The sequence below is a fragment of the Leptopilina heterotoma genome, unplaced genomic scaffold (genome assembly GCF_015476425.1).
Source record: "Leptopilina heterotoma isolate Lh14 unplaced genomic scaffold, ASM1547642v1 Lhet_60, whole genome shotgun sequence".
Classification (NCBI taxonomy): Eukaryota; Metazoa; Arthropoda; class Insecta; order Hymenoptera; family Figitidae; genus Leptopilina; species Leptopilina heterotoma.
The window spans coordinates 5,578,822-5,603,587 of NW_025111138.1; the positions used below are offsets into that span (position 1 = coordinate 5,578,822).

Below are 24,766 nucleotides of genomic sequence, written 5' to 3' on the forward strand. Positions count from 1 at the left end.
TTTTCAGGACTGTGTAGGGCTTAGTCCCTACTAGAACTCTAGTAAATTTCAGATGATTAGAATAATTAAAATTAGAAGAAATAAATTTTTATTTTAGTTTTTAACAAATTTTGATTGTCTGATGACGTTTGGGTGTAGGTGCTACTACTTAAAAATTAAAATAAAATTCTCTATTCTTCAGGATTGTGTAGGGCTTAGTCCCTACTAGAACTCTGGTAATTTTCAGATGATTAAAATTATTAAATGAGGAAGAAATAAATTTTTATTTTAGTTTTTAACAAATTTTGATTGTCTGATGACGTTTGGGTGATGGTGCTACTACTTAAAAATGTGAAATAAAATTATCTAATCTTCAGAATTTGGTGGAGCTCAGTCCCTACTAGAACTCTGGTAATTTTCAGAAGATTAGAATTATTAAATGAGACAGAAATAAATTTTTATTTTAGTTTTTAACAAATTTTGATTGTCTGATAGCGTACGGGTGGACCTGCTACTATTTAAAAATTAAAATAAAATTCTCTATTCTTCAGGATTGTGTAGGGCTTAGTCCCTACTAGAACTCTGGTAATTTTCAGATGATTAGAATTATTAAAATTAGAAGAAATAAATTTTTATTTTAGTTTTTAACAAATTTTTTTTGTCTGATGACGTTCGGGTGAGGGTGCTACTACTTAAAAATTAAAATAAAATTCTTTATTCTTTAGAATTGGGTAGGGCTCAGTCCCTACTAGAACTCTGGTAATTTTCAGATGATTAGAATTATTAAAATTAGAAGAAATAAATTTTTATTTTAGTTTTTAACAAATTTTTTTTGTCTGATGACGTTCGGGTGAGGGTGCTACTACTTAAAAATTAAAATAAAATTCTTTATTCTTTAGAATTGGGTAGGGCTCAGTCCCTACTAGAACTCTGGTAATTTTCAGATGATTAGAATTATTAAAATTAGAAGAAATAAATTTTTATTTTAGTTTTTACCAAATTTTGATTGTCTGATGACGTTCGGGTGAGGGTGCTACTACTTAAAAATTAAAATGAAATTCTTTATTCTTCAGAATTAAGTAGGACTCAGTCCCTACTAGAACTCTGGTAATTTTTAGCTAATTAAAATTATTAAATGAGGAAGAAATAAATTTTTATTTTAGTTTTTAACAAATTTTGATTGTCTGATGACGTTCGGGTGATGGTGCTACTACTTTAAAATTAAAATAAAATTCTCTATTCTTCAGGACTGTGTAGGGCTTAGTCCCTACTAGAACTCTAGTAATTTTCAGATGATTAGAATTATTAAAATTAGAAGAAATAAATTTTTATTTTAGTTTTTAACAAATTTTGATTGTCTGATGACGTTTGGGTGATGGTGCTACTACTTAAAAATTAAAATAAAATTCTCTATTCTTCAGGATTGTGTAGGGCTTAGTCCCTACTAGAACTCTAGTAATTTTCAGATGATTAGAATTATTAAATGAGACAGAAATAAATTTTTATTTTAGTTTTTAACAAATTTTGATTGTCTGATAGCGTACGGGTGGACCTGCTACTATTTAAAAATTAAAATAAAATTCTCTATTCTTCAGGATTGTGTAGGGCTTAGTCCCTACTAGAACTCTGGTAATTTTTAGATGATTAGAATTATTAAATGAGACAGAAATAAATTTTTATTTTAGTTTTTAACAAATTTTGATTGTCGGATGACGTTCGGGTGATGGTGCTACTACTTATAAATTAAAATAAAATTCTCTAATCTTCAGGATTGTGTAGGGCTTAGTCCCTACTAGAATTCTTGTAATTTTTAGATAATTAGAATTATTAAATTTGGAAGAAATAAATTTTTGATTTTTGTTTTTACCAAATTTTGATTGTTTGATAGCGTACGGGTGGACCTACTACTACTTACAAATTGAAAAAAAATTATCTAATCTTCAGAATTGGGTAGGGCTCAGTCCCTACTAGAAATCTGGTAATTTTTAGATGATTAGAATTATTAAAATTAGAAGAAATAAATTTTTATTTTAGTTTTTAACAAATTTTGATTGTCTGATGACGTTCGGGTGATGGTGCTACTACTTATAAATTAAAATAAAATTCTTTATTTTTCAGAATTGGGTAGGGCTTAGTCCCTACTAGAACTCTGGTAATTTTCAGATGATTATAATTATTAAAATTAGAAGAAATAAATTTTTATTTTAGTTTTTAACAAATTTTGATTGTCTGATAACGTTCGGGTGATGGTGCTACTACTTATAAATTAAAATAAAATTCTCTAATCTTCAGGATTGTGTAGGGCTTAGTCCCTACTAGAATTCTTGTAATTTTTAGATAATTAGAATTATTAAATTTGGAAGAAATAAATTTTTGATTTTTGTTTTTACCAAATTTTGATTGTTTGATAGCGTACGGGTGGACCTACTACTACTTACAAATTGAAAAAAAATTATCTAATCTTCAGAATTGGGTAGGGCTCAGTCCCTACTAGAAATCTGGTAATTTTTAGATGATTAGAATTATTAAAATTAGAAGAAATAAATTTTTATTTTAGTTTTTAACAAATTTTGATTGTCTGATGACGTTCGGGTGATGGTGCTACTACTTAAAAATTAAAATAAAATTCTCTATTCTTCAGCATTGTGTACGGCTTAGTCCCTACTAGAACTCTGGTAATTTTCAGATGATTAAAATTATTAAATGAGGAAGAAATAAATTTTTATTCTTGTTTTTACCAAATTTTGATTGTCTGCTAGCGTACGGGTGGACCTGCTACTAATTAAAAATTGAAATAAATTTCTCTATTCTTCAGGATTGGGTAGGGCTCAAACCCTACTAGAATTTGGTAATTTTCATATGATTATAATTAATTAATTTAGAAGAAATAAATTCTCATTTTCGTTTTTACTAAATTTTGATTGTCTGATGGCGTTCGGGTGAGGGTGCTAATACTTTAAAATTGAAATAAAATTCTTTATTCTTTAGAATTGGGTAGGGCTCAACCCCTACTACAAGTCAGGCAATTTCCGGATAACAGAAATTAGAAAAATTAAAAGAAATAAATTTTTATTGTCAGTTTACCCAAATTTTCATTGTCTGATAGCGTACGGGTACGGTGGACCTGCTACTACTTAAAAAATTAAATAAAATCTCTAATCCTTCAAGATCCTCCAATTCTCGATCCCTACTACAACTGAGATGATTTCCAGATAACAGAATTTAGAAAAATTAGAAAAATTAAATTTTTATTGTCATTTTACCCAAATTTTCATTGTCTGATAGCGTACGGGTGGACTTGAAAATTTTTTCGAAAATCAAGTATAATTCTAAATAATAGAAAAAAATATCAATATTAAAAATTAATTTTTATTTGAAATAACAATGAAAGAAGGAATCCTGGCAAACCAGAATATTATACGAAAACGAGATTTAAATAAAAATAAAAATTAACATTTTTTTTTAAATAATATGACACATTTTTTAATTTAAACCTGTCAGAATGCGTGAAGAACAGAGAACGTATAATATCAATGGGAATATTGAGTTACTCAGTAAAAGTGTCGAACAGTAAAATAAGCTTCATAATTCTATTTGGATTCATCGAGCTTGAAAGCTTCCACAATGACGACTTACACATATATAGAAGAATATGGTTTTATTTAAACTGCATCCAGAGAAAATTGTTTGCATGTATGTAGGCATTCGCCAAATTAAGCAAATAAAAATTATTCATATATAATCATAAAAAAAATTGAATATTTAACGATTTCCTTTTTTTTACCAATAAAAAAAAACGATACCAATACATAAAATTGTTTTCTAAGAATATAAAATGTTACAAAAAAAATAGAACAAATGAATGATTATTTTAAAGGGATTTACCTGATATATAAAAATATTTTTTCTATCGTGCGTGTATTAGTGTATATATACATATAAATATATATATGTATGTATTAAAAAAAGAAGACTCGTGATTGACGTTAGTCAATAACTGAAGCTTTTATTACATGCTTTGGTATATCAGTCTCGTAACGGAAAATAATTTTAAATAAAAAAATATATAGAAACAAAACGACTGTTCTTTAAGAAGTGAAAAAAGTGATTTTCTTCAAGTTGAAAGTAAACGATTTCAAGTAATTTAAAAGTTTTCTAAACTGATTTCTATACTTTTGTATAAAATATCACTTTAGAAAAGAGAGAAAAAAATAGAATAAAACGGAACAAAAAAATAAAAATCAATTCATTTGACTTTTGCTTTATTATATCTGTCGATTGCCGTCAATTTTAAAAAGTAAATAATTTTTCGATTAAATACTTTTTTCAATAATGATTTTTATAATTAGTTGTAAAATTAATTTTTAATATATCGATTCATTTTTTTTGATTTACATTGAAATTATGTTTTAAAAAAATTTTATTTTATTTTATTTAAAGATGATAGATTTTTTTTTGTTTTTAAATTTTTGAATTTTAAAGAACAATAAACATCTTTCACTTAATTTTATTTTATTTATCAAATAAATATTTACTTGAATCAATTAATTTTTATTCAAATCAACTAAATAGTATTTACTTCAAATACTCAAATTATTGGTTCAAATACAATTTATTTGATTCAATAATATTGATCTTTGATAATAAGAAGTTTAAAAATTTGTTTGAATAAAAATATTATTTACTCTCGCCGAATGTTAAAAATAGAAAGTCTTTCTATTAATTATTTAAAATGAATTATTTTGTTCTAAATCAAAATCAAGAAAATATTTTTTTTCTTCAATAAAGTTCAAAATAAACAAACTCTCCAAAATTTTATTGACAATTTAAATAAATAACTATTTTCTGAATCAAATAATTTTTTTTCTGACTTAAAATCGAAAAAAGATTTCCTATTCTAAAATTTCAAGTTATTTTAATAAAGTTTTTTAATTTTTTGGAAAAGAAATTTTTCTGACGAATAATATTCTAAATATTTCAGAATTATTTTCTATCATGTGAATGTTTTCTTTTTTTCTTCGAGATTTTCGATAAACTATCAATTTTTAGTAAGTCGTGAAAGAATAAATCATATAAAATATTTGACATGCGGTTGAATAAGTATAACATTTCTTCTGAATAATCCATGAAGTGACTGACATATCTAGACAAAAGAGTTCCAAGTTAGATGACCATCGATCAAAATACTTTACAAAATCTCGTGTTCAGAAAAGAGAAAAAATTTTTTTTTTTAAAATAACAAAAAAAAATCAATTTGCTTTATGTAATTTTACAAATTTCAAAATTTTTTCTTCTTTACTTTTTTTTTATTCTTACACTAAAAATATGTATTTGATTCAAATGACCGAATATTATTAAACAAATATTTATTTCATTTTAATAATTTTCATTTAAGAAAAGAAAATTCTATTTTCATTCAGGAAAAAATAATTTATTTCAAACGTCAATAGATTTATTTTTATTTTTAATATTCGCCAAAAATAATATTTCCATTCCAAATACAATTCCAAATAAAATACAAAAAAACAATATTTTGAAGAAATCAAATATTCCTTTTCAATTTTAATTTAGAAAAGAATAATTTACTTATAAAAGAAGGAAAATAAACGAAAACATTTTGCCAAAAAAAAGACAGAAAACTGATTTTTTTAAAAATTTTACAAAAAATTATTTGTCCGAATGTTTTTATTTATTCTTATAATTAATATTTCTTGGAAGTAATGATTAATAATTCCCTTTAATTATAAATAGAATTTTTGTAGAGATTTTCTATTTCTAACATTCGTCAAAAATAATATTTCTGTTTCAAAATAAAATTCCAAATAAAAATTTCGAAAAATATCAAGTTTTTCAAGAAAACAACATTTTTTTTCGATTTTAATTTAGAAATAAAGAATAATTTATTTCAACTAGAATTTTTCGAGAGACTATTTTTATTATTCGTCGAAAATAATATTTCTCCTAAAAAAGAAAAATTTATTGAAATATTTAAAAATTCAGTGAAAATTTCAACTTTCGTAAAAATTATTGAAGAGAAGTGCGAGGAATATGAATGGGCGTTGCATAAATTATAAAAATAGAATCCTATTATTTGTCATTGATTTATGGGTTCAACCTAAATAATAAAAATTGAAATCCATATATCTGAATTAGAGAAAATATACTATTTTGTTATTACTCTCTTTTAAAAGAACTTTCAAAGCATATTTGCTTTAGAAGAAGAAGAAAAAAAAATTCGATAACAAGAAAGAGAGAAAGAGCAGAGCAGAAAGACGAAATCATTTTTCACATATATATCGAGGGTGCGGAACTTAAAGAATAAGTTAAGGCGTTGAAGTATCATTAATCATCACAAGAATTTGAGACTTAAACTCATACATATAGTTAATATCGATTGTTTTTCATTTCTCTCAAGCTTTCTTCTTTGTGAGGAATAGATTATTATCGAAATCATACGGAAACTCAATCCAAGAAGTGTACTTCGATCATATCAGATAAAACTCCTCCCTTATACTCGAGAAAGGAAACTACACTGACCCGATTGGTATCTTTTTTTTTCTCAAACCAAAAGATAGCGTGTCACACGTTCAACATTAGCTTAGGAATTCATTAATTATCCCACAGTTTTAAAGTAGAAAACATAATCTTGAATATTTTTGAGGTCACACGAAAAAGTTTTGTTTCAAAAAGAGGAAGAAGTGGAAGAAGAAGAAGAAGTTGTAGAAAAAAAATAAAACGTTAAATAAGGACGCTATGAGATCTTGCCGATTAACCGAGATTTAGTCGGTGCAAACTTTTGCGCTGAAACTTTCGCTAGATTTATTTCCTTCAGAATTGAAGTCTAAGTTCTCGCATCCATATCCAAAACGCGAGATGAAACTATACTTTAAAATCCTTAAACTTGTCTCAAAATTATTCCCTTCTCGACAATATTTAATTTAAAATAGATATTCAAATTTTATTCCCTTTTTTATAATCTGAACCCTTACGATCCACGAGAGCTTCATTAAAATCCAAGTATCAAATTTTTTTTTTCATTGCATGTTAACTTGATTGACAACAACTCTAATTGGTTATATATTATAACAAGGTTATAAATCAAGGCTATCGAACAAAATTTTAATATCAATAACAAAAAATTTTTTAAAAAATAATAGAATAAAAAAGTTTTCCTTCTCGAATATCAATTAATTGGGTGTTAAAATAATTGGAAAACATATTTCAAGATCGATTTACGTTTCTTCGGTTCAATTTGAAAGTCGTCACGGAACTTATTCCGTGATCTTTTTTTCCAATAAGTATATATACGGGTAATAATATAACCTGTCACAAAATGGTACCAGTAGAAAATAATATATATAGAAAAACTTACATATTTTCCTTTTTTTTCCTTTGAAAAATCAAGTTTTTTTCTCGCACACGCCACACAAGTCCGATCGAAATATATTGAGCAGTCAAGTTTTATGGTTCAAAAGCCAGTAATTTGTAATTTGTCTTTCGTTGAAAAAGCGAGAATTTATCAGATGCAGAAAACGAGCTTTCTTGGAAAGTGTATATATAATAGTGAAACAAAAGCTGCGTTTAAGAAACAGATCACACAGGCGCTTTTCATTCTTTTTTTTCTCCGAAAAATTCCCAGAAAATCAAATTAGATCTGTAAAAAAAGAAGAAAAAATAATTGACAAATTTTCTAGGTATACCTCGAAATTTCTGTAATTCACAAAATTAAAACCAAAAATTGTATCAATAAATTGTTACGATGTATCGTTTTGATGATAAAATTAGTGTCTCAATTATAAACGAATAGTCTCAATTTTTAATTTTTAGAGAAACTGTAATTAAAAAAGAAAAAGAATGAATAACATTTGTAAACAAAGAATATTTCTTTCTGCTTTTTCTGGAAAAAAATAAACCTTTCTCCCCTCCCTTCTTCAGATCGGCGATACCAACTCAAAAAATTACAATTTACTAAATTATTGGCGCGATAATTTAAACATAAGTTTAATTTCAGTTTCAAAAAATAAATTATTAAAAATAACTTACTGTCAGTTACAACAAATATTGTTAAAGGAATTATTTAGAATAATACCAATAATACGAATTCAAATAATTAAAACTCCTAAAATATTATTACAAGTAAAAAATATTTTCTTATCAACAATCGTAATGAGACAAATAATGTTGTTGAAAAATGTTTCAAAAATGCATAAAATAGTAGATTGTGCAACGAGTGGAGAACAAGGGGTGTTTTCGACGTTGACACTCTGAGCGCTCTGAAAGTACGAAACGTGGTTGGTTGGGCTAGGGGAATTCTGAATGTTGATTGGCTGAACTTCAAAATTCATAGTTTTATGCTCTGGTTTCCACACTCTGTATCGCTCGGTATCAAAGGTCCGAGCGATACAGAGTGTGGAAACCAGAGCATAAAACTATGAATTTTGAAGTTCAGCCAATCAACATTCAGAATTCCCCTAGCCCAACCAACCACGTTTCGTACTTTCAGAGCGCTCAGAGTGTCAACATCGAAAACACCCAAGGGCGATTTCTCGCGAGCTCGAAGTTTGCTGCGCAAGCGTAGCGCGCGCAGCAATCGAGCGAGCGAAAATCGCTGTTCTCCACAAGTTGCACATACTATTTTGTCCAACAACTGCAAAAAATTTTTTTTATGAATAATAAATTTAAACTATTAATTTTTCAAAATTTTAAGTTGAATTTATTCTTTATTTATCGAAATCAAAATATTACAATGATGTTATAGCAATAACTGAGAGTGAAACAAAATCTAATTTTGAAAAAAATTTTGAAAAAAAATCTGAAAATTGAAAAAAAAATTTTGGAAAAAAATTTTTCAAAAATGAATGTCTTGAAAGTGTCTCCAAAGATCCCCAGAGTGTCCTCAAAATTCTGTTCCTAAAATGTTCTAATTCTAATATAAAATAAAAAATCGATTAATCAATTTCTCATTCCACCACCAGTGGGGAAATGACTTCATTTCTCCACTAGCCAAACCACCAGTGGGGAAATGACTTCATTTCACCACTGGCCAAACCACCAGTGGGGAAATGTACTACATTCCTCCATTGGTGCCTAGCGTACAATAGTTCTATTTCCACGAAGGCGTTGGACAAATATAATTACCTAATAATGACATGATTAAAGGAATAATTCACGAAAAATTAATTTAAAATATAAAAAAACTTTTAACCTTGAAAACGAAAGCTTCACGTTAGCGAGATTTGGAAAATACTTTTAATTATCACGTCTTATCAAGAAAAATAATATTCACGAGGATTTGCAAATCGAATCGAAACCGAATAAACAAAACAATTAAGTAGATTACCCTATAAAATTTCGATTGTGTGTAAATTTTCACGAGATATTTGACGTAACCTGTCAATAATGACATCGGTAGCCATTTTGCTTTTACTGTATTCAGAACTGCCAACTTGATATTACAAAATTTTACAATGTCGTTCGCGCATGCGCAATCGATTCTTCTAAAAAATAATTTAAAAAAACAATTTTTTAAATTAAATATTTATAAATTTTGAATAAAAACATAATAAACTACTTAAAAAAAACAAATAAATAGAAAAAAATATAAAAAAAATGCTGAAAAAAATACAAAACAGGAAATTTACCTAAATGATGCAAGCTCCGATTGGCGTCATTTGGAAAATACTTTTATTTCTCATATATCTTTCGATATATTATGAAAATTATTATTCAAAGAGACTTGCAACGCGAATTTAAACCAAATAAACAAAATATTTGAGCTGATGGCTCTATATCACTTCGATTGTTGCAAAATTTTTACGACACTTAACGTGACCTGTCTTTAATGATCGGCAGCCATTTTCTTTTTGCTCAATTCAGTACTGACAACTTAAGATATTAAAATTTTGCACTTATTGGCAGCGCATGCGCAAATCTTTATTTCTCGAGAAAAATAACCAAAAATGTAAATTTTTTAAATTTCTAATAAAAACATAATAAATAACTTAAAAACAACAAATAACAAGAAATAATGTTGAATAAATGCTGAAAAATGGATATAAACGTGAATTTACCTGAAAGATGCAAGCACTGGTTTGGCATCATTAGAAAAATACTAATATTTCCCACATCTTTCGCAATATTATAAAAAATATTATTCACGGAGGTTTGCAACAACATTTTATACTGAATAAACAAAACATTTGAGCAGATTGCTCTATAAAACTTCGATTGTGCGTAGATTTTCACGACACTTGACGTGACCTGACAATAAGGATAGGCAGCCATTTTGCTATTACTCTAGGCAGTGCTACCAACTTGAGACTATAAAATTTTTCAATTGTCGACCGCGCATGCGCAAATTGATTCTTCTCAAGAATCGTAAAAAACAATTTTTTTTTAATTATTAATAAGTTTTTAATAAAGAACGTTATGAATTAACTAAATAAACAAGATAACAAGAAATAATGCCAAGCAAATACTGAAAAATGAATTTAATAGCAAATTTACCTAAAGGATGCAAGCTCCGATTGGCGTCATTAGAAAAGTTCTTTTTTTCGCACATCTGCTGCAATATTATAAAAAATATCATTCACAGATATTTGCAACACCGATTTAAACTAAATAGACAAAACATTTGAGCAGATGGCTCTATTGGCGATTCAAACAGCTAAACTAGCGCATCTGGTGGCCGAGTTTAAACTAATATATACACGACTCCCTGCATGGTGTTCAATGTAAATATCAACATTTTTAAAGTTTTTCAGTTTTATTTTCATTATATTAAATCAATTTTTTTTCTAAATTGTTAACCTTATTTAAATATTTATTAAATAAATTATAATAAATATGGATAAGAGCATCGTTACTCATGAACAAAAGAAAAGAAAAAACGGGATCGAAACAATTATTATGTTCCGCTCTAATTCTAATAATTAAATAATTCTAATATTAATAATATTATATTTCTAATAATCTAAAATTCTAATTTTATATTATTAATTTAATGTCTATAGAGATTAAATTAATAATATATAATTAGAAGTAATATAAAATTAGAATTTTTGTCAAACATATAAAAACATAACCAAAAAATGTTCTTTCTAGTTGATATGTAATCTTTAGATTTAAAATTTGTACTGCAAACTTTCATTTTGTCGGTTAATTTTTTTCCTGTTTTAAATGCAATAGCCTACTGTTTACGTCTTACAACATTTTTTGGAAGCTGATAAAGATTTTCTGTTTTTTTTTCAATTCAGAGCGAATAACATTTGTTTCGTTCCCGTTTTTTCTTTTCTTTCTGTCCGCGAGTAACGATGCTCTTTCAAAATTATTATAATATATTTAATAAATATTTAAACAAGTAGAACAATTAAAAAAAAACTTGATTTAATAGTAAAAATAAAACTGAAAAACTATAAAAACGTTGATATTTACATTGAACACCATGCAGGGAGTCGTGTATATATTAGTTTAAACTCGGCCACCGGAGGCGCTAGTTTAGCTGTTTGAATCGCCAATATAACTTCGATTGTGCGTAGATTTTCACGACAGTTGACGTGATCTGACAATCTGATCGGCAGCCATTTTGCTTTTACTCAACTCAATTCTACCAACTTGAGATTTAAAAATTTTGTTACCCGCGCTTGCGCAAATTGATTATTGTCAAGAAATAAAAATTATTTTTTCCTTCAAATAATTGTAAAAATTCATATAAATATAATTAATTGTCTAAATATTACACGATCATAAGTATTTTTATCAAGTAAATATTCTGAAAAAAAAGTGTAAAAGTAAATTTACCTGCAAAGTGCAAGCTCCGTTTGGCGTCTCTTGGAAAACACTTATTTTTCTCACATTTCGGGTAATTTGTTTAAAATTATTATTCACAGATATTTTTAACGCCGTTTTGAACTAAATACACCTAATATTTTATTTATAATAATATAAATACTGTATAAAACGTGTTTTTTCTTAACTTTGATTTGGGAAAAGCTCAACCTTCCTGTTCGAATCTCGAATTAAAATCTCGAAACTCTCGAATGAAACTCGAAACGAACAAAAAATGCGCGCGCTTTTTTAAAAATATAAAATCGATTTAAAATTTGTTGAATTATTAATTGAATAAATAAATTATTTCTTTTAAACAGATAAACCATTAATATTTATTTATTCAAAGAAATTTTATTTAATTCATAAAATTAAAAGAAATAAATGTAATTTATTTAATATAATATAGTTAATAATATTAATAATAATAATTATTATTATTATTATTATTATTATTATTATTATTATTATTATTATTATTATTATTATTATTATTATTATTATTATTATTCATATAATTATTAATATTAATATTATTATTATTATTATTATAGTAATAATATTAATAATAATAATAATAAAATAATAATGAAAATAGAACATTTTTTTCAATTTAATTCTTAAAAGTAAATATATTCTTTCGCAAAAAAATATTTGTTTCTCAAAAAGGATAAATTATTATTTAATGTTCAAAAAATATTTTACTTTGTTAAATAAATATTTACTTAATATTTATTTTGACTTGTATAATATTACTTTTATAAAAAGGGCAAAAAATCTATTATACGAGAGAATTCGAGAAGAAAGCAAATAAAGAAGGAATGATTATGATTCATACCACAAAAATATGTGAAATGAAAAAAAAATGTGAAAATGAAAAGAAAAACTCATTTTAAATCTCCTAAGTGTAAATTAAAAAAAAAAGCAGCCAAATACTTATAGAGAAAATTTATAAAATTGATCAATTTGCTTTGATGTTGAAAGAGAAAACTTATTGTTCGTTATTTGACTTTCTGCACTTTATTTAGAGATTTCATTCATTTTAGTTGAGGATGCTTGTATCTAGATGAAGTTTCTTGACGTTTCTCTGCTGGTCTAGTGGTAATGAGGACTTCTAGTTACGCAACACCCTCTAGAAGTCATGACCTTTATCAATAGCAAACGCTGACCCAAAAAACGTTCCCGCCAAATGCACTAAAATTGAAGACAAGCCAACTTTTTTTTCTTCTTTATTATTATTTTGTTTTAATCCCACTCATTACCATCTTTCACAATTTATTTCAAATGTAATTCATTCCTTCTTCTTTTGCTCTATAAAATTTAAATTCTATTAAATAAAAATAGAAGAAAAAATTAGCAATTAGGAAAAATATTTTAAATATTCATTTATTTTTTTGAAAATATTTCTCTTTTGAAAATATAATACCAAATATAATCTCAATGAGATGATATAAAGTTTTATTGTAAATTATATATTTCCAATCGAAATTCATTTCATTGTCGATTATTCATTTTGAACCTAAAAATTGAATTTCGATTATAGAAAAGGAAAAAATATTTCTTAAAGCTGAGAAAAAGATATTCTTCAATTTGTACAAATCAATAAGTAAATTTCAAAATTGATTATACACTTTTAAGAAGAAATATTTTTTCCCAATTTTTTTCAAAGTAAAAATATTTTTTCACAATTTATTTCAAAGTAAAAATATTTTCAAAAAATATTTTTCTCGCAAAGTAAAAATATTTCCTTCTTTCAAAAAATATTCTTCTACCAGTAAAAATATTTAACATTTTGAAATATTACCTTAAAATCAAGAAAATTTGAAAATATATTTTTTTTGCACAAATTAGGAGAAAAATATATTTTCTAAAAATTGATTTTATTGTAATTATAGCGAGTTTATATAGTTTACGTAAGTACGCAGTTCTCGTTCCTAACTTTGTTATCATTCTTATTGAATGAAGGTAATGGCAGTGTCGCTATTACCTTGAAATTACATTGCTATTGCACTTAATAATCATGCTAAAAGATGCAATCGATACTAAAAAGCATTGAAAGTAACGCGAAATATCCTCTTCGCCTTGAACATTCCATTTAAATAACGTTCTGCCAGAGTTTAAACAGTGGTAATCACGTTTACACGAAATTATCGCTTCTTATATTAATTACAAAAAACACGTGAAACATTTTCTCACTTTACATTTATTTTTAAATGAAATTTTTCAATTACTAAAAATCAATTTTTCTTTAAACAATTTAACATTATTTTCATTTAGAGAAAAAATAAAATTCTATTTTATACAAATTAATTTGGCAAAAATATTTTCAGTCAAAAAGTCAAAAAATTTCATTTAAAAACTTCTTTGAAAAATAAAACTTATTTGAAGAGAAAAATAAACAAAAATTGTTTAAAAATTACATAGTTTGTTTTTAAGCAAAGACGTTTTCATATTTCTCTTAAAAATAAATTTATTACAAAAGTGATAGAATAAAAAAACTCTTAATGAGTTTTTTTTGTAATCACAGTCTACAATAATTAAACATTAAAAATGAGAGTCAAGTACACTTTCTTTTTATTTTCTGCTTTAAGTGACAAGACAGAAAATAAAATATACAATGACGTAATTTTCCTAAAATTCCAAATGTTCTGAATGAAATTTCTTCTTCTAATAAAAAATTCTAGCGTAATGAAAAATAAAATTTAATTTATCAAGAAAGCAAAATATTCTTTCTTTGAACGAAATAATTATAATCATAATCTTAACTAATGGAAATTGAGAAATTTCATTCAGTTGAACATTTGGAATTTCACAAAAAAAAGACGAAGAAAAATAATTTTTCTCCAATTAAGTCTTAATATTTAAAATAGTAATTAAATTAATCTAAAGTATGTATACACAGATTTACAATCTCGTCGACAAAATTAATGTCCAACATTTGGCATACTAGGAGATCCTACAACATCAATAATATCTGATTTAACTTCCGGTTCTGTTTTCGGCAAAAGAGCCGTCGGGATTGTTAAGGTCTGCAAAAAAAAGAAACAATAAAAATGTGGAAAATTATTTTACAATAATTTCATTGTTGTGAAAATATTTTTTTTATAATAATTTTTAAAACGAATCCTAAAATCGAAAAAATTCATCAATTTAATTAAAATTTGTAAAAAATCAAATTAAATAATAAAATTAATTTACAATCCTTTCATTGTAATGAAAATATTTTTGTTTATTAAAATACAATTATTATATAATTTTTAAAATTAATCTTAAAATCAGTGATCCGCAAGTTCTAAACTTTAAAAATTTGAAGTATTTTTTATTACAAATATTATCACAAATTACTGATTGTAATAAAAGTTGAAAGTTAAATTTTACATTTAGAAACTTTATACTTTATTTTTCTTCATTGTTAAATCAAATTATTGCAATAAAAATTTAGTTTAAAGAAGAAATGAATAAATTTCATTTATTTGAAAGTTCAGAACTTTCGGATCATTAAAATCAAAGAAATTCAGAAATTTAATTACCTTTCCGGGTACGAGAGCTTCATACTGATGCCTCAAAGATTGCAATTCATAATCACAGGTTGTCAATGCTCCTCGTAATTCATAATGAAGTACAATATCACTGCGAAGTTCATTGAATTGTTGACAAATTTGTTCCGTTGGTGGTGGATTTAATTCTAAGATAAAAATATTTATAAAAATAATGCTAAAAATTCATCAAAATTATCAAAATTCATCAAATTCGATGTTTAGAAAAACTCACATAGATAATAATAAATAAAATTTATTCAAAATTGATAAATTTCTTATCATTTTTAAAAATTTCAAAAAATAATAAACTTGATTTAATGTTAGGATTATATGTAAAATAAATAAAAAATTTAATTATTATTAAATTGATAACTTCTATTAATTAACAATAAATATAAAAATGTTTTAAGCGTCAAACCTGGAAAATAATTCTTAGAAATGTCTCAAATTCTATATTTAAAAGTAAATGAGCCAATTAAAAATATATTTCTCACCAAGCTGTAATTCAGTTAACATTTGTTCAATGCCCTTCATTTTCTTTTGACCTAAACTGCTCGGTAATTTAATTCTCTGTGAACGAAGAGAAACTCCACTGTTCTTAAAATCAGGAAACTTGATTCCAGCTGATTCGACGGCCTGAAAATTAATGGTCTTTTGTAACAGACCAACAGGACTCGGAGGTTAATGATTCGTGTTCGTTATGAATGTTATTAAAAGAAAATGATTAATGGAAATTAAATGATTAAAATAAATTAATTAAATAAATAATTAGAATAAATAATTAAATGAATAATTAGAAAAAATAAAATGAAAAATTAGAATAAATAATTAAAATGAATAATTAGAATAAATAGTTCAAGTAAATTCTAATTAAATAATTATAATAAATAATTGAAATAAGTAATTAAAACTCGAGTTTTGTGTAAGTTTGCTGATTTGTAAATAAATGATGATGATAATAATTTACATACATGAGAAGAATCGGCTTTACTCGGTCGATTTCTCGATGAACTACTATTTTTCTTAGACGATTTTCGTTCACTTTTTCTTGGATCTGATTGATGATCAGCGGCGGTTATTAATTTTTGTAAATCCTGTGTTTTACGATCTCTTTCCTTCTTTCTTTGCTCAATTTTACGTAATTCCGCAAGAAGAGTTTGCTCCTCTTCAACTTGTTCCGGTGTGCGTTCAAATAATTTTTTCAATTGTTCCTTCCTGTGCTTTTCATGCTCCCCGTCAAAGGAGTAAATCTTCTCCGAGTGTGATTTCGATTTTGTTATCGAACCACAAACCTGATAGTATCTGTAAACAAATAAAAATAGAAAATTTACAGAAATCATTTTAAAATAATGAAAGAAATTTAAAAAAACAAAGTGCACTTACCGCTCTTTCAATTCTTCGACAGTTTTGACGGAAAATTTAGTTCGATCCCAACGATCATGAATGACAATAAATCTAAGATCAAATCTTCGACACAAATCAAATAAATGATCAGTTTCCGCGCGTGACCAATTATTTACGACTAAATGTTGCAAATATTCTGCATTCGTGTAAGACGGAACGGGAACTTTTTTGTTAAATTTCGCGAAAGGATATTCATTTCCCACATCGGCGACACGTCGCCAATGATGAAAAATAGCTCCATCAGTGCGTGCAGGATTTGTAAATGGTGTCCATTTCCAGGGTCTTACTTTTCTCATTCCCAATTGTGCTTTTACCTGTTTATAACCCTTGCTCGTATCTGTTGGATACAATGGTGGCACATCGTTGTTGTCTTTGCAAAGCAATGCAAAAACTTCCCTATGCATCCCCTCGGGTCGTTTTGGAACACGATAATCATATCTTTTTCTCACCTTTTTATTCTCGCCGAAAATTGTTTCTTTCGTTAATTCTGTCGTTGGAGTTTCAAGATCCAAAATATCACGTACATCTGCCATTTTACAGACGAACCTAACCTATAAATTGTCACAAGTATTCGAATGTTTCGGTCACCGAGTATATTAGATATTAACTGAGGCAAAAAAAAAAACTTTAACAAATTATCGAGAATTGGACGTTAATTTATGTATATTCACTTTTTAACACAACACTGATAAATGTTATTTAATCTTGAAAAGAATAATTATCAACAAACATTTTCTCGCAAATAAACTTGACAGACAACTGAAGCAAGTGCGCAAGCGTCACTTGCTTCGCTTCGCTGCCAACTTCACGCTATACTCTTGGCGCTATTATTTGAAATTGAAGAAATTAAAAAATGATTTTTTAAATTTTTTATTAATGTTCAAACGGTTCAAACCATTGTTTGAAAAATATTGATGTTCCATATAAAGTTCTAAAAATTTTGTAATCTATAAATAGACACAGACGAGTATAAATTAGATACTTGATTAAAAAAGGGGTAGATCCTTAAAGGAGCTTACACACTACGCCTATGGAATGAATGCACCTTTACTTTCGGTTATACTTCAGTTACTTCAGTTTACTAAACAAAACACTTCAATAAATTTACTAAAATTAATTAAAACAAACAACAAATTTAATTGTTTAATAAAAGTTCTATAATGTCTGTGATATTTACAAGCACTAGATTATGTTTCTAATCTGAAATATTTATACAAACAGTAAAATAGAAAGTGATAAATATGGTAAGTTTTAATTTTAATTATTTTCTAAATTTTGTAATAACAAAATAAGTAGAAACAAACAAATTTTTATTTTAAAAAGTTATAATATAATTTTAATAGTTTTATATTAAAAGTCTTTTTTTTTATTATAAAAAATCAATTTTTTTGCAGATAATTATATTCTATAAATAATTCTCCAAAACTTGTTTATCAAGGTTATAAAGTAATTTCCCATTTTTGTGGAATGATTCATCAATAAAATTAATTTACTATTTTTTTTTTATTAATGTTGTTGATGTCCTTTCACAGCACAATTTATTTCCAAAAAGAAGGAGGACAATTTTTAATTAAATAGAGAGGATAATTTATTATTTTTATTAAAGTAATAGAAAAGGAGTCCTAAAAATAATAAGTTAATATGGATAATTTTAATAATAATAGAATGCACGAAAATGGAAATGAAAGCACTTTGGGATTGACTTCGAAAATGATTTCCTTAGAACAAATTCAAATGAATCTTCCTGCTGTATGTTTGAATTTTATTAAATAGCCTAATTAATGGTAATTAATTTAAGAGTTTAACTAAGTAGGTTTTAATTGATTTCTTGCTTGTTTCAGCAGAATAATAACCCGAATGAAGAGAAAGACGAGAAGGTAGACTTTGTCCTGGCATACATTGATAACAATAATCATAATCATGCTCGCAAAAGAGAAGAATTTGAAAATAGTTTAATGGAACAGGGTTTAGAATTAGAATACGAACAGAATCGACACCTTGGATTTGTCAAAATAAATGCATCAAAGGTATAGAATTTATAATTGTTTTTATTTTGTAATAATTTTATTTTTATTAAATAAATTCTTTTATATTTCAAGAATTTTAATATAAATTCAATTAATTTAAACAATTTTGATGAAATTCTTTTTAAAAAATCATTATTTTCAAAATTTTTAATAAAATTACTTCAAAAGAATCAATTATTTTCAAAAATTCAGATAAAATTATTTGAAACAATTCAATTATTTTCAAAAATTCAGATAAAATTCTTTGAAACAATTCAATTATTTATATAAATAAGAAAATTCTTCGCAAGAATTAAATATTTTTATAAATAATAAAATCCTTCAAAGGAATTCAATTATTTTCATAAATAATGAAATGTTTCGGAGGAATTCAATTATTTTCAACACAAATTTAAAAAAAATTTCTCGAAAGAATACAATTATTTTTAATGATATTATTTAAATTCAATTATTTTCAAGAGTTTTAATAAAAATTATTTTCAAAATTTTTAATAAAATTCCTTCAAAAAAATCAATTATTTTCAAAAATTCTTTGAAACAATTCAATTATTTTCAAAAATTCAGATAAAATTTTTCTTAACAATTCAATTGTTCTTAAAAGTTTTTAATAAAATTCTTTATAAATTTCAATTACATATTTTCAAAATTTTCAGTAAAATTATTTTTAAAAAATTATTTAATAAAAATCTTGCCAAGAATTAAATTTTTCAGTACATTAATTTTAAAAGTTTAAACATTTAATAAAGAAAAATTATTTTTAAAAGTTAGGAAACAAAAAAGCAAACAACAACAAACAATTACCAAAATACAACCATTATTAATATAGATATTGCTTTATTGTATTTTTACATTTGTATTTTAAATATTTCGTTTATTTTTTCAGAATTTTTGCATTTTTACAACATTTTTTTGTATTTATATACTTTTAACTTTATATTTAATTTAAACTTAAAATTCAAAATTTATCACTCTAAAATATTTCTAATAAAAATTGTGTTTATAAAAAAAAACAGGAAGTACTGTGTAGATACTGTGAAATCATGAAATTAAGAATGCCAATTAAACATTCAATGACTGATGAATTATCAGAAACGGATACAAATGATTTTTTCGATGATGCCAAATCTTGGTTCTACAAGGTTTTTAGTTTCGCTCAACTTGATCCAAAGAAGTTTCCACCAAGAGAATATCAACTTTCAGCCGAATTTTCAAGAGACAAGGATTATTTGTAATATTTTTATTTTATTTTGGTTTAGAAATTTTTTTTTAAAGTTTCTATTTGGAGTTCAAAGTTTTTATTTAAAGTTTCTATTTGTCCTTCAAAGCTTTTATTTGAATTTTTATTTGATGCTTTCATTTTATTATTTTTCATTGATTTATAAATGAATTATTACTGTTTTCCATTAATTTATTAAAGTTTCGATATATTTCATAATTTCTTATAAATAATTTTCTTAATGAAATTAATTTTCAGATTTAATATAGACGATGAAAATTTCTTTCCAACGCACATTAGAATAATGATTGTGGCTTTTATTTTGGAACGTCAAATGGAAGGAATACAAAGACTTTTGTCGGAGAATGTCTATTCAGCTGCTTATCCTCTGCACGATGTGAGTCATTATTATATTTGAAAAAAAATAAAAAAAATAGACATAAAAGAAAGTTCAAAGAAAAATATTAAAGAAAAAAGAATTTCAGAAAATTGAAATTTAGGATGCTGAAAAAATTGAATTATCTTTTAGGGTAATTACAAACAGAAGGGAACAGTCAGAGCATTATTATACAAGGAATGGTCGGCAATTAGAAAATGGATCAACGTACAGCCTTTGGATACAATTCAAGAATATTTTGGAACAAATTTTGCCATGTATTTTGCATGGCTTGGTTTTTATACGTACATGCTGATACCAGCAAGTATAGCTGGCCTTCTCTGCTTTTTTTACGGTAAAAAAAGATAGTTTTCAGTAAATGAAAAGAATTTAATAATTGAATATTGAATAAAAAATACATTAATTTAATTACATTTTCACAACAGAGCAGAAGCAGAAAAAAAAATCGATTTAATTTATTAAATTTGCAAAAATATGAAAATTTACTTTATATTTTATTTATTTATTTCAAGTTAACGGATTTCTAATAATTAAAAATCTTTAAATCTACTTTATATTTTATTTATTTATTTCAAGTTAACGGATTTGTAATAATTAAAAATCTTTAAATCTTTTATTTTAATTGCAGGTGTAATTACTTTAAATTTCAATCAATTAACCAAAGAAGCGTGCGCTCCATGGGCGGAAAATGTAATAATGTGCCCTCAATGTGATAAAACCTGTGATTATTGGCGTTTAAGTGAAACTTGTCTTTTATCAAAAATCACATCCCTATTTGATAATTCAGCAACTTTGGCATTCGCAGTCTTTATGTGTTTCTGGTCAGTTTTGTATCTTGAACTTTGGAAACGACGTTCCGCGGAATTGAGTTATCGATGGGGTTTAGTTGATTGGGATCGAACAGCTGAACATCCGCGACCACAATATCTTAAAGCTCTATCGAAAACAACATTTTTTCAAGTTAAGGAAAAAGTGAGTCTTTATAATTTATTATTTAATAATTTATTATCTTACATTTTGATATTCTTATGCTGTTTTGGTTTACGATTTACGTTGGAAAATTGATTTTGATTTTGCATTCTTATTTTTCAGGTAAATATCATAACGGGAGAAGTGGAGCCTCACGTGAGTTTTTGGAAAGTACGAGTACCTGCAACGTTTATTAGTTTTTCTATTGTTGTTTTGTTAACAACTGTTGCTATTGCTGCAGTTTTTGCTGTTGTTTTGTATCGTATGTCTATGATAACGTCTACCTCTCTATTTGGAAGGGAATTCGATTCGACAAGTTATAAATTGTTCGCATTACCAGCGATCGCAGCTGCTATTAATTTGGTAAATTCTTTTTTTTACATTTTATTATTATTATTTTCCATTATTGTTGCCAATTTAAAAATCAATTTTTACCGTAATTTTCTACTTTACAGGTTTGTATTTTGATATTGAACTATTTCTACGACTGGCTGGCGGTTTATTTGACAGAAATGGAATTGCTGCGAACTCAGGCTGAATTCGACGATAGTCTTACACTAAAAGTTTATTTATTTCAATTCGTTAACTACTACGCTTCAATTTTTTACATAGTTTTCCTCAAGGGAAAATTTGTCGGTTATCCGAAAAAGTACAATCGCATTCTTGGATTCAGGTAAAAAAAAAATTTCAATCAGAAACTTAAAATTCTCTTTTAAATACCTACTAATATTAAAAGTATTTCTATTTAAATACACATTTTTCCAGTAAACTTTAAATAATTCAAAAGTTTTCTTGAATATTTTAAAATTCAATTTTTTACTCGAAAAATGTATTTGAAAATATTTACTAAAAAAATTTATTAGAATATATTTACTATATAAGTTTATTAAAAAATATTTTCTAAAAATATTTTTAATTAGAATTATTGAGAAACGAAAAATTTCCAAATTGTTTTTAATTAATTAATATATTTTCATGCAGACAGGAGGAATGTTCACCTGGAGGATGTTTATTGGAACTCTGTATTCAACTTACAATTATAATGGTCGGAAAGCAGGCGTTAAGCAGTGCAATGGAAATGATTTTTCCAGTTCTATATAAATGGTGGGCATTATTTCGAATTCACACTGGATTAATGCAAAAGGATCCAATTACTCCACGTCGACAGTGGATTCGTGACTTAAAACTTCTCGATTGGAGTAATTATTGCAAAATTACATTATAAATTAATTTTTACATTATAGATTTACTGTACAATTATTTTATTAGAATAGAATAATTGTAATTAAAAATTTGCAAATTTTATACCACAGGTCCTCGAGGATTGTACGATGAATATTTGGAGATAGTCATACAATTTGGATTTGTAACATTATTTGTCGTGGCATTTCCTCTGGCGCCATTTTTTGCATTAGCAAATAACGTTCTTGAAATGCGTCTCGATGCGACGAAATTTCTTCGACATTATCGCCGACCAGTTCCTCGACGTGTCACTGACATTGGAATTTGGGCACGAATTCTTCATGGACTTGCAAGAATTTCCGTTATTACGAATGTTAGTATTTTAAAAGAAATATTTTTCTAAATTCTTTATTTCTCGTACAAATTGAGAAGAATAGACTTTTTTATTAGATCTATTTTTTGCAGGCATTTATCATTGCTTTTTCATCGAACTGGATTCCACGTCTTGTTTACATGGCAGTTGTGAGTACAAATAAAACTGACATTGGATTTTTAAATCACAGCCTCGCCTATTTTGATACTGTCGACTTTAAAGAAGGAACTGCTCCAACGACATCGATTTTTTCAAATGTCTCTTCCTGTCGTTATCCGGAGTACAGAAATCCTCCGGATCATCCTGATTTACCTTATAAACGACCAACTATTTATTGGCACATTTTAGCTGTCAGATTGGCTTTTATTGTCGTCTTCCAGGTAATTCAATTATATTTAATTCTTTAATTTCTTTTTTAATTAAAACAAAATTTTATTTCATTTAATAGCTTCTATTTGTTATTTTCATTTAAGATTCATTACAGAAATCTTTAATTTCTTTAATTTAGTTAATTTATTTAATATTTAAATTTAAATGATAAATTTGTCTGAATGGTAATTCAATTAATTTATTTAATATTTAATTAATAAATTCATCAGAATGTCGTGGGATTATTGACTATGACTGTTCAATGGTGTCTTTCGGAAAAGCCGAGAAAATTACGAGAGAGTATAAAGCGAGAAGCATTTTTGACTGAAGAGTTAATAATAAAGAGAGAAGCGGAAAGATCACGAGAAAGATTTAAATATTCTTCGAGTATTAACAGTAATTCCGGGGATCATCATCGGAAGAGAAAATTATCAAATACACCGACTAGCAGTCGAGTATAAGATTTTAAATATTTCCTACATTTTTTATAATATTTACAAAAAAAAAATATACATGTGCCTTCTTTTTTTTCGTTAGAAGAAAAAGATCTGACTAATTTTAATACAACTTACTCTTACAAAGAAAAGGATTTATACACAAAACCACTGTGTTCTTGGGAAAATTTCGCTTTATATTGCGAATAATTAACAAATTGGCTATAATAAGAAAACTGGAAAAAAGACAATAGAGAAAAATAGTTTTTTGCTTGATGGTTGAATAATTTTTCTCTTCTATAAACGATATTTTAATTACATAAATTTTAATGTGTGATATTTTTCTTAAAAAAAGGAAGAAGTTAAAATAAAATATTAAAATTAATTACAATGTTATTATAATACTGAAAAGTACCATCGAAAAATTATCGCTTTATTTGAGATTAATCAAAAATTATTGAAAAAGCTTTTAACGACAAAAATTACGTGCAATAATAATTTTATATATTTATTAATTTTTACATACGATCATAAATTTTATTTTTTTTTGAAATGTGATTTTAAAAATTTTTTTTATTTAATTTTATTTATTTACAAACTTAAAAATTAAAATCGTGTGGATTTAATGTTACGTCTTCTAAATGAGTGCGTATTTTATGAATAATTTTTGTATGTTTGTCATAGAAACAAATTATTTTCTATATAAATGTCTGGTAATGAATGTGAAAAAATTTTATCACCTATTGTTAAGATTTCGAAATAAAAAAAAAATTGTATTTATATATTCGCAAAAAATCTTCGAAAATCGAATTTTAAGATATTTAATATTTAAATGTTGTGCTTTTAAATATTTTATGAAAAATAAATAATGATTAAAAAATCTATTGTCTATTATTTATAAATGAAATATTATTTAATATTTAATATTAAATTTTATTTCATTTTATTAAATATTTAATGTTTCTAAATTAAATTTCTTTTTTTTTTACTAAATTTACCAATGAATAACTTCAATGACATAAATGACGATTATATAATTTATTTACAATAA

At 25.5% G+C, this 24,766-nt stretch overlaps 2 protein-coding genes across 4 annotated transcripts; one reads left to right on the forward strand and one right to left on the reverse strand.

Moving 5' to 3' along the window:
* Window positions 1-14,561: 14,561 nt before the first annotated feature.
* Window positions 14,562-17,510, reverse strand: LOC122509457 (DNA methyltransferase 1-associated protein 1). 2 transcript variants are annotated; one of them, XM_043623562.1, is made up of 5 exons: window positions 16,728-17,510; window positions 16,316-16,646; window positions 15,839-15,995; window positions 15,336-15,490; window positions 14,562-14,834 (listed from the first exon to the last, which is right to left on the reverse strand). In XM_043623562.1, exons 1-5 carry the CDS (start codon window positions 17,279-17,281, stop codon window positions 14,730-14,732), a joined length of 1,302 nt encoding a protein of 433 aa, XP_043479497.1. In that variant the 5' UTR covers window positions 17,282-17,510; the 3' UTR covers window positions 14,562-14,729. The 2 variants fall into 2 exon arrangements, with proteins under 2 accessions (XP_043479497.1, XP_043479499.1); XM_043623564.1 differs by having other exon boundaries at window positions 14,563-14,834; window positions 15,839-15,980.
* Window positions 17,511-17,815: 305 nt separating this feature from the next.
* Window positions 17,816-24,479, forward strand: LOC122509444 (anoctamin-5-like). Of its 2 annotated transcripts, none has more exons than XM_043623541.1 (13): window positions 17,816-17,992; window positions 18,281-18,497; window positions 18,590-18,775; window positions 19,789-20,003; window positions 20,250-20,388; window positions 20,521-20,722; window positions 21,017-21,360; window positions 21,481-21,720; window positions 21,813-22,030; window positions 22,339-22,556; window positions 22,671-22,912; window positions 23,005-23,292; window positions 23,512-24,479. In XM_043623541.1, the coding sequence occupies exons 2-13, from the start codon at window positions 18,390-18,392 to the stop codon at window positions 23,740-23,742; spliced, it is 2,631 nt and encodes an 876-aa protein (XP_043479476.1). In that variant the 5' UTR covers window positions 17,816-17,992; window positions 18,281-18,389; the 3' UTR covers window positions 23,743-24,479. The 2 variants fall into 2 exon arrangements, with proteins under 2 accessions (XP_043479476.1, XP_043479477.1); XM_043623542.1 differs by having other exon boundaries at window positions 18,593-18,775; window positions 23,512-24,478.
* Window positions 24,480-24,766: the final 287 nt, after the last annotated feature.

What these genes read in the sequence shown, in the direction of transcription:
- LOC122509457 (XM_043623562.1), bottom strand. Translation starts at nt 17,281, where the DNA reads ATGGCAGATGTACGTGATATTTTGGATCTTGAAACTCCAACGACAGAA. An exon ending in GTCGAAGAATTGAAAGAGCG is followed by an intron (nt 16,647 to 16,727) that starts GTAAGTGCACTT and finishes ATTTGTTTACAG; the next exon opens with ATACTATCAGGTTTGTGGTT. An exon ending in GTTAACTGAATTACAGCTTG is followed by an intron (nt 15,491 to 15,838) that starts GTGAGAAATATA and finishes TTTTTATCTTAG; the next exon opens with AATTAAATCCACCACCAACG.
- LOC122509444 (XM_043623541.1), top strand. Translation starts at nt 18,390, where the DNA reads ATGGATAATTTTAATAATAATAGAATGCACGAAAATGGAAATGAAAGC. An exon ending in TTCAAATGAATCTTCCTGCT is followed by an intron (nt 18,498 to 18,589) that starts GTATGTTTGAAT and finishes TGCTTGTTTCAG; the next exon opens with CAGAATAATAACCCGAATGA. An exon ending in CTTTTATTGTCGTCTTCCAG is followed by an intron (nt 23,293 to 23,511) that starts GTAATTCAATTA and finishes TAAATTCATCAG; the next exon opens with AATGTCGTGGGATTATTGAC.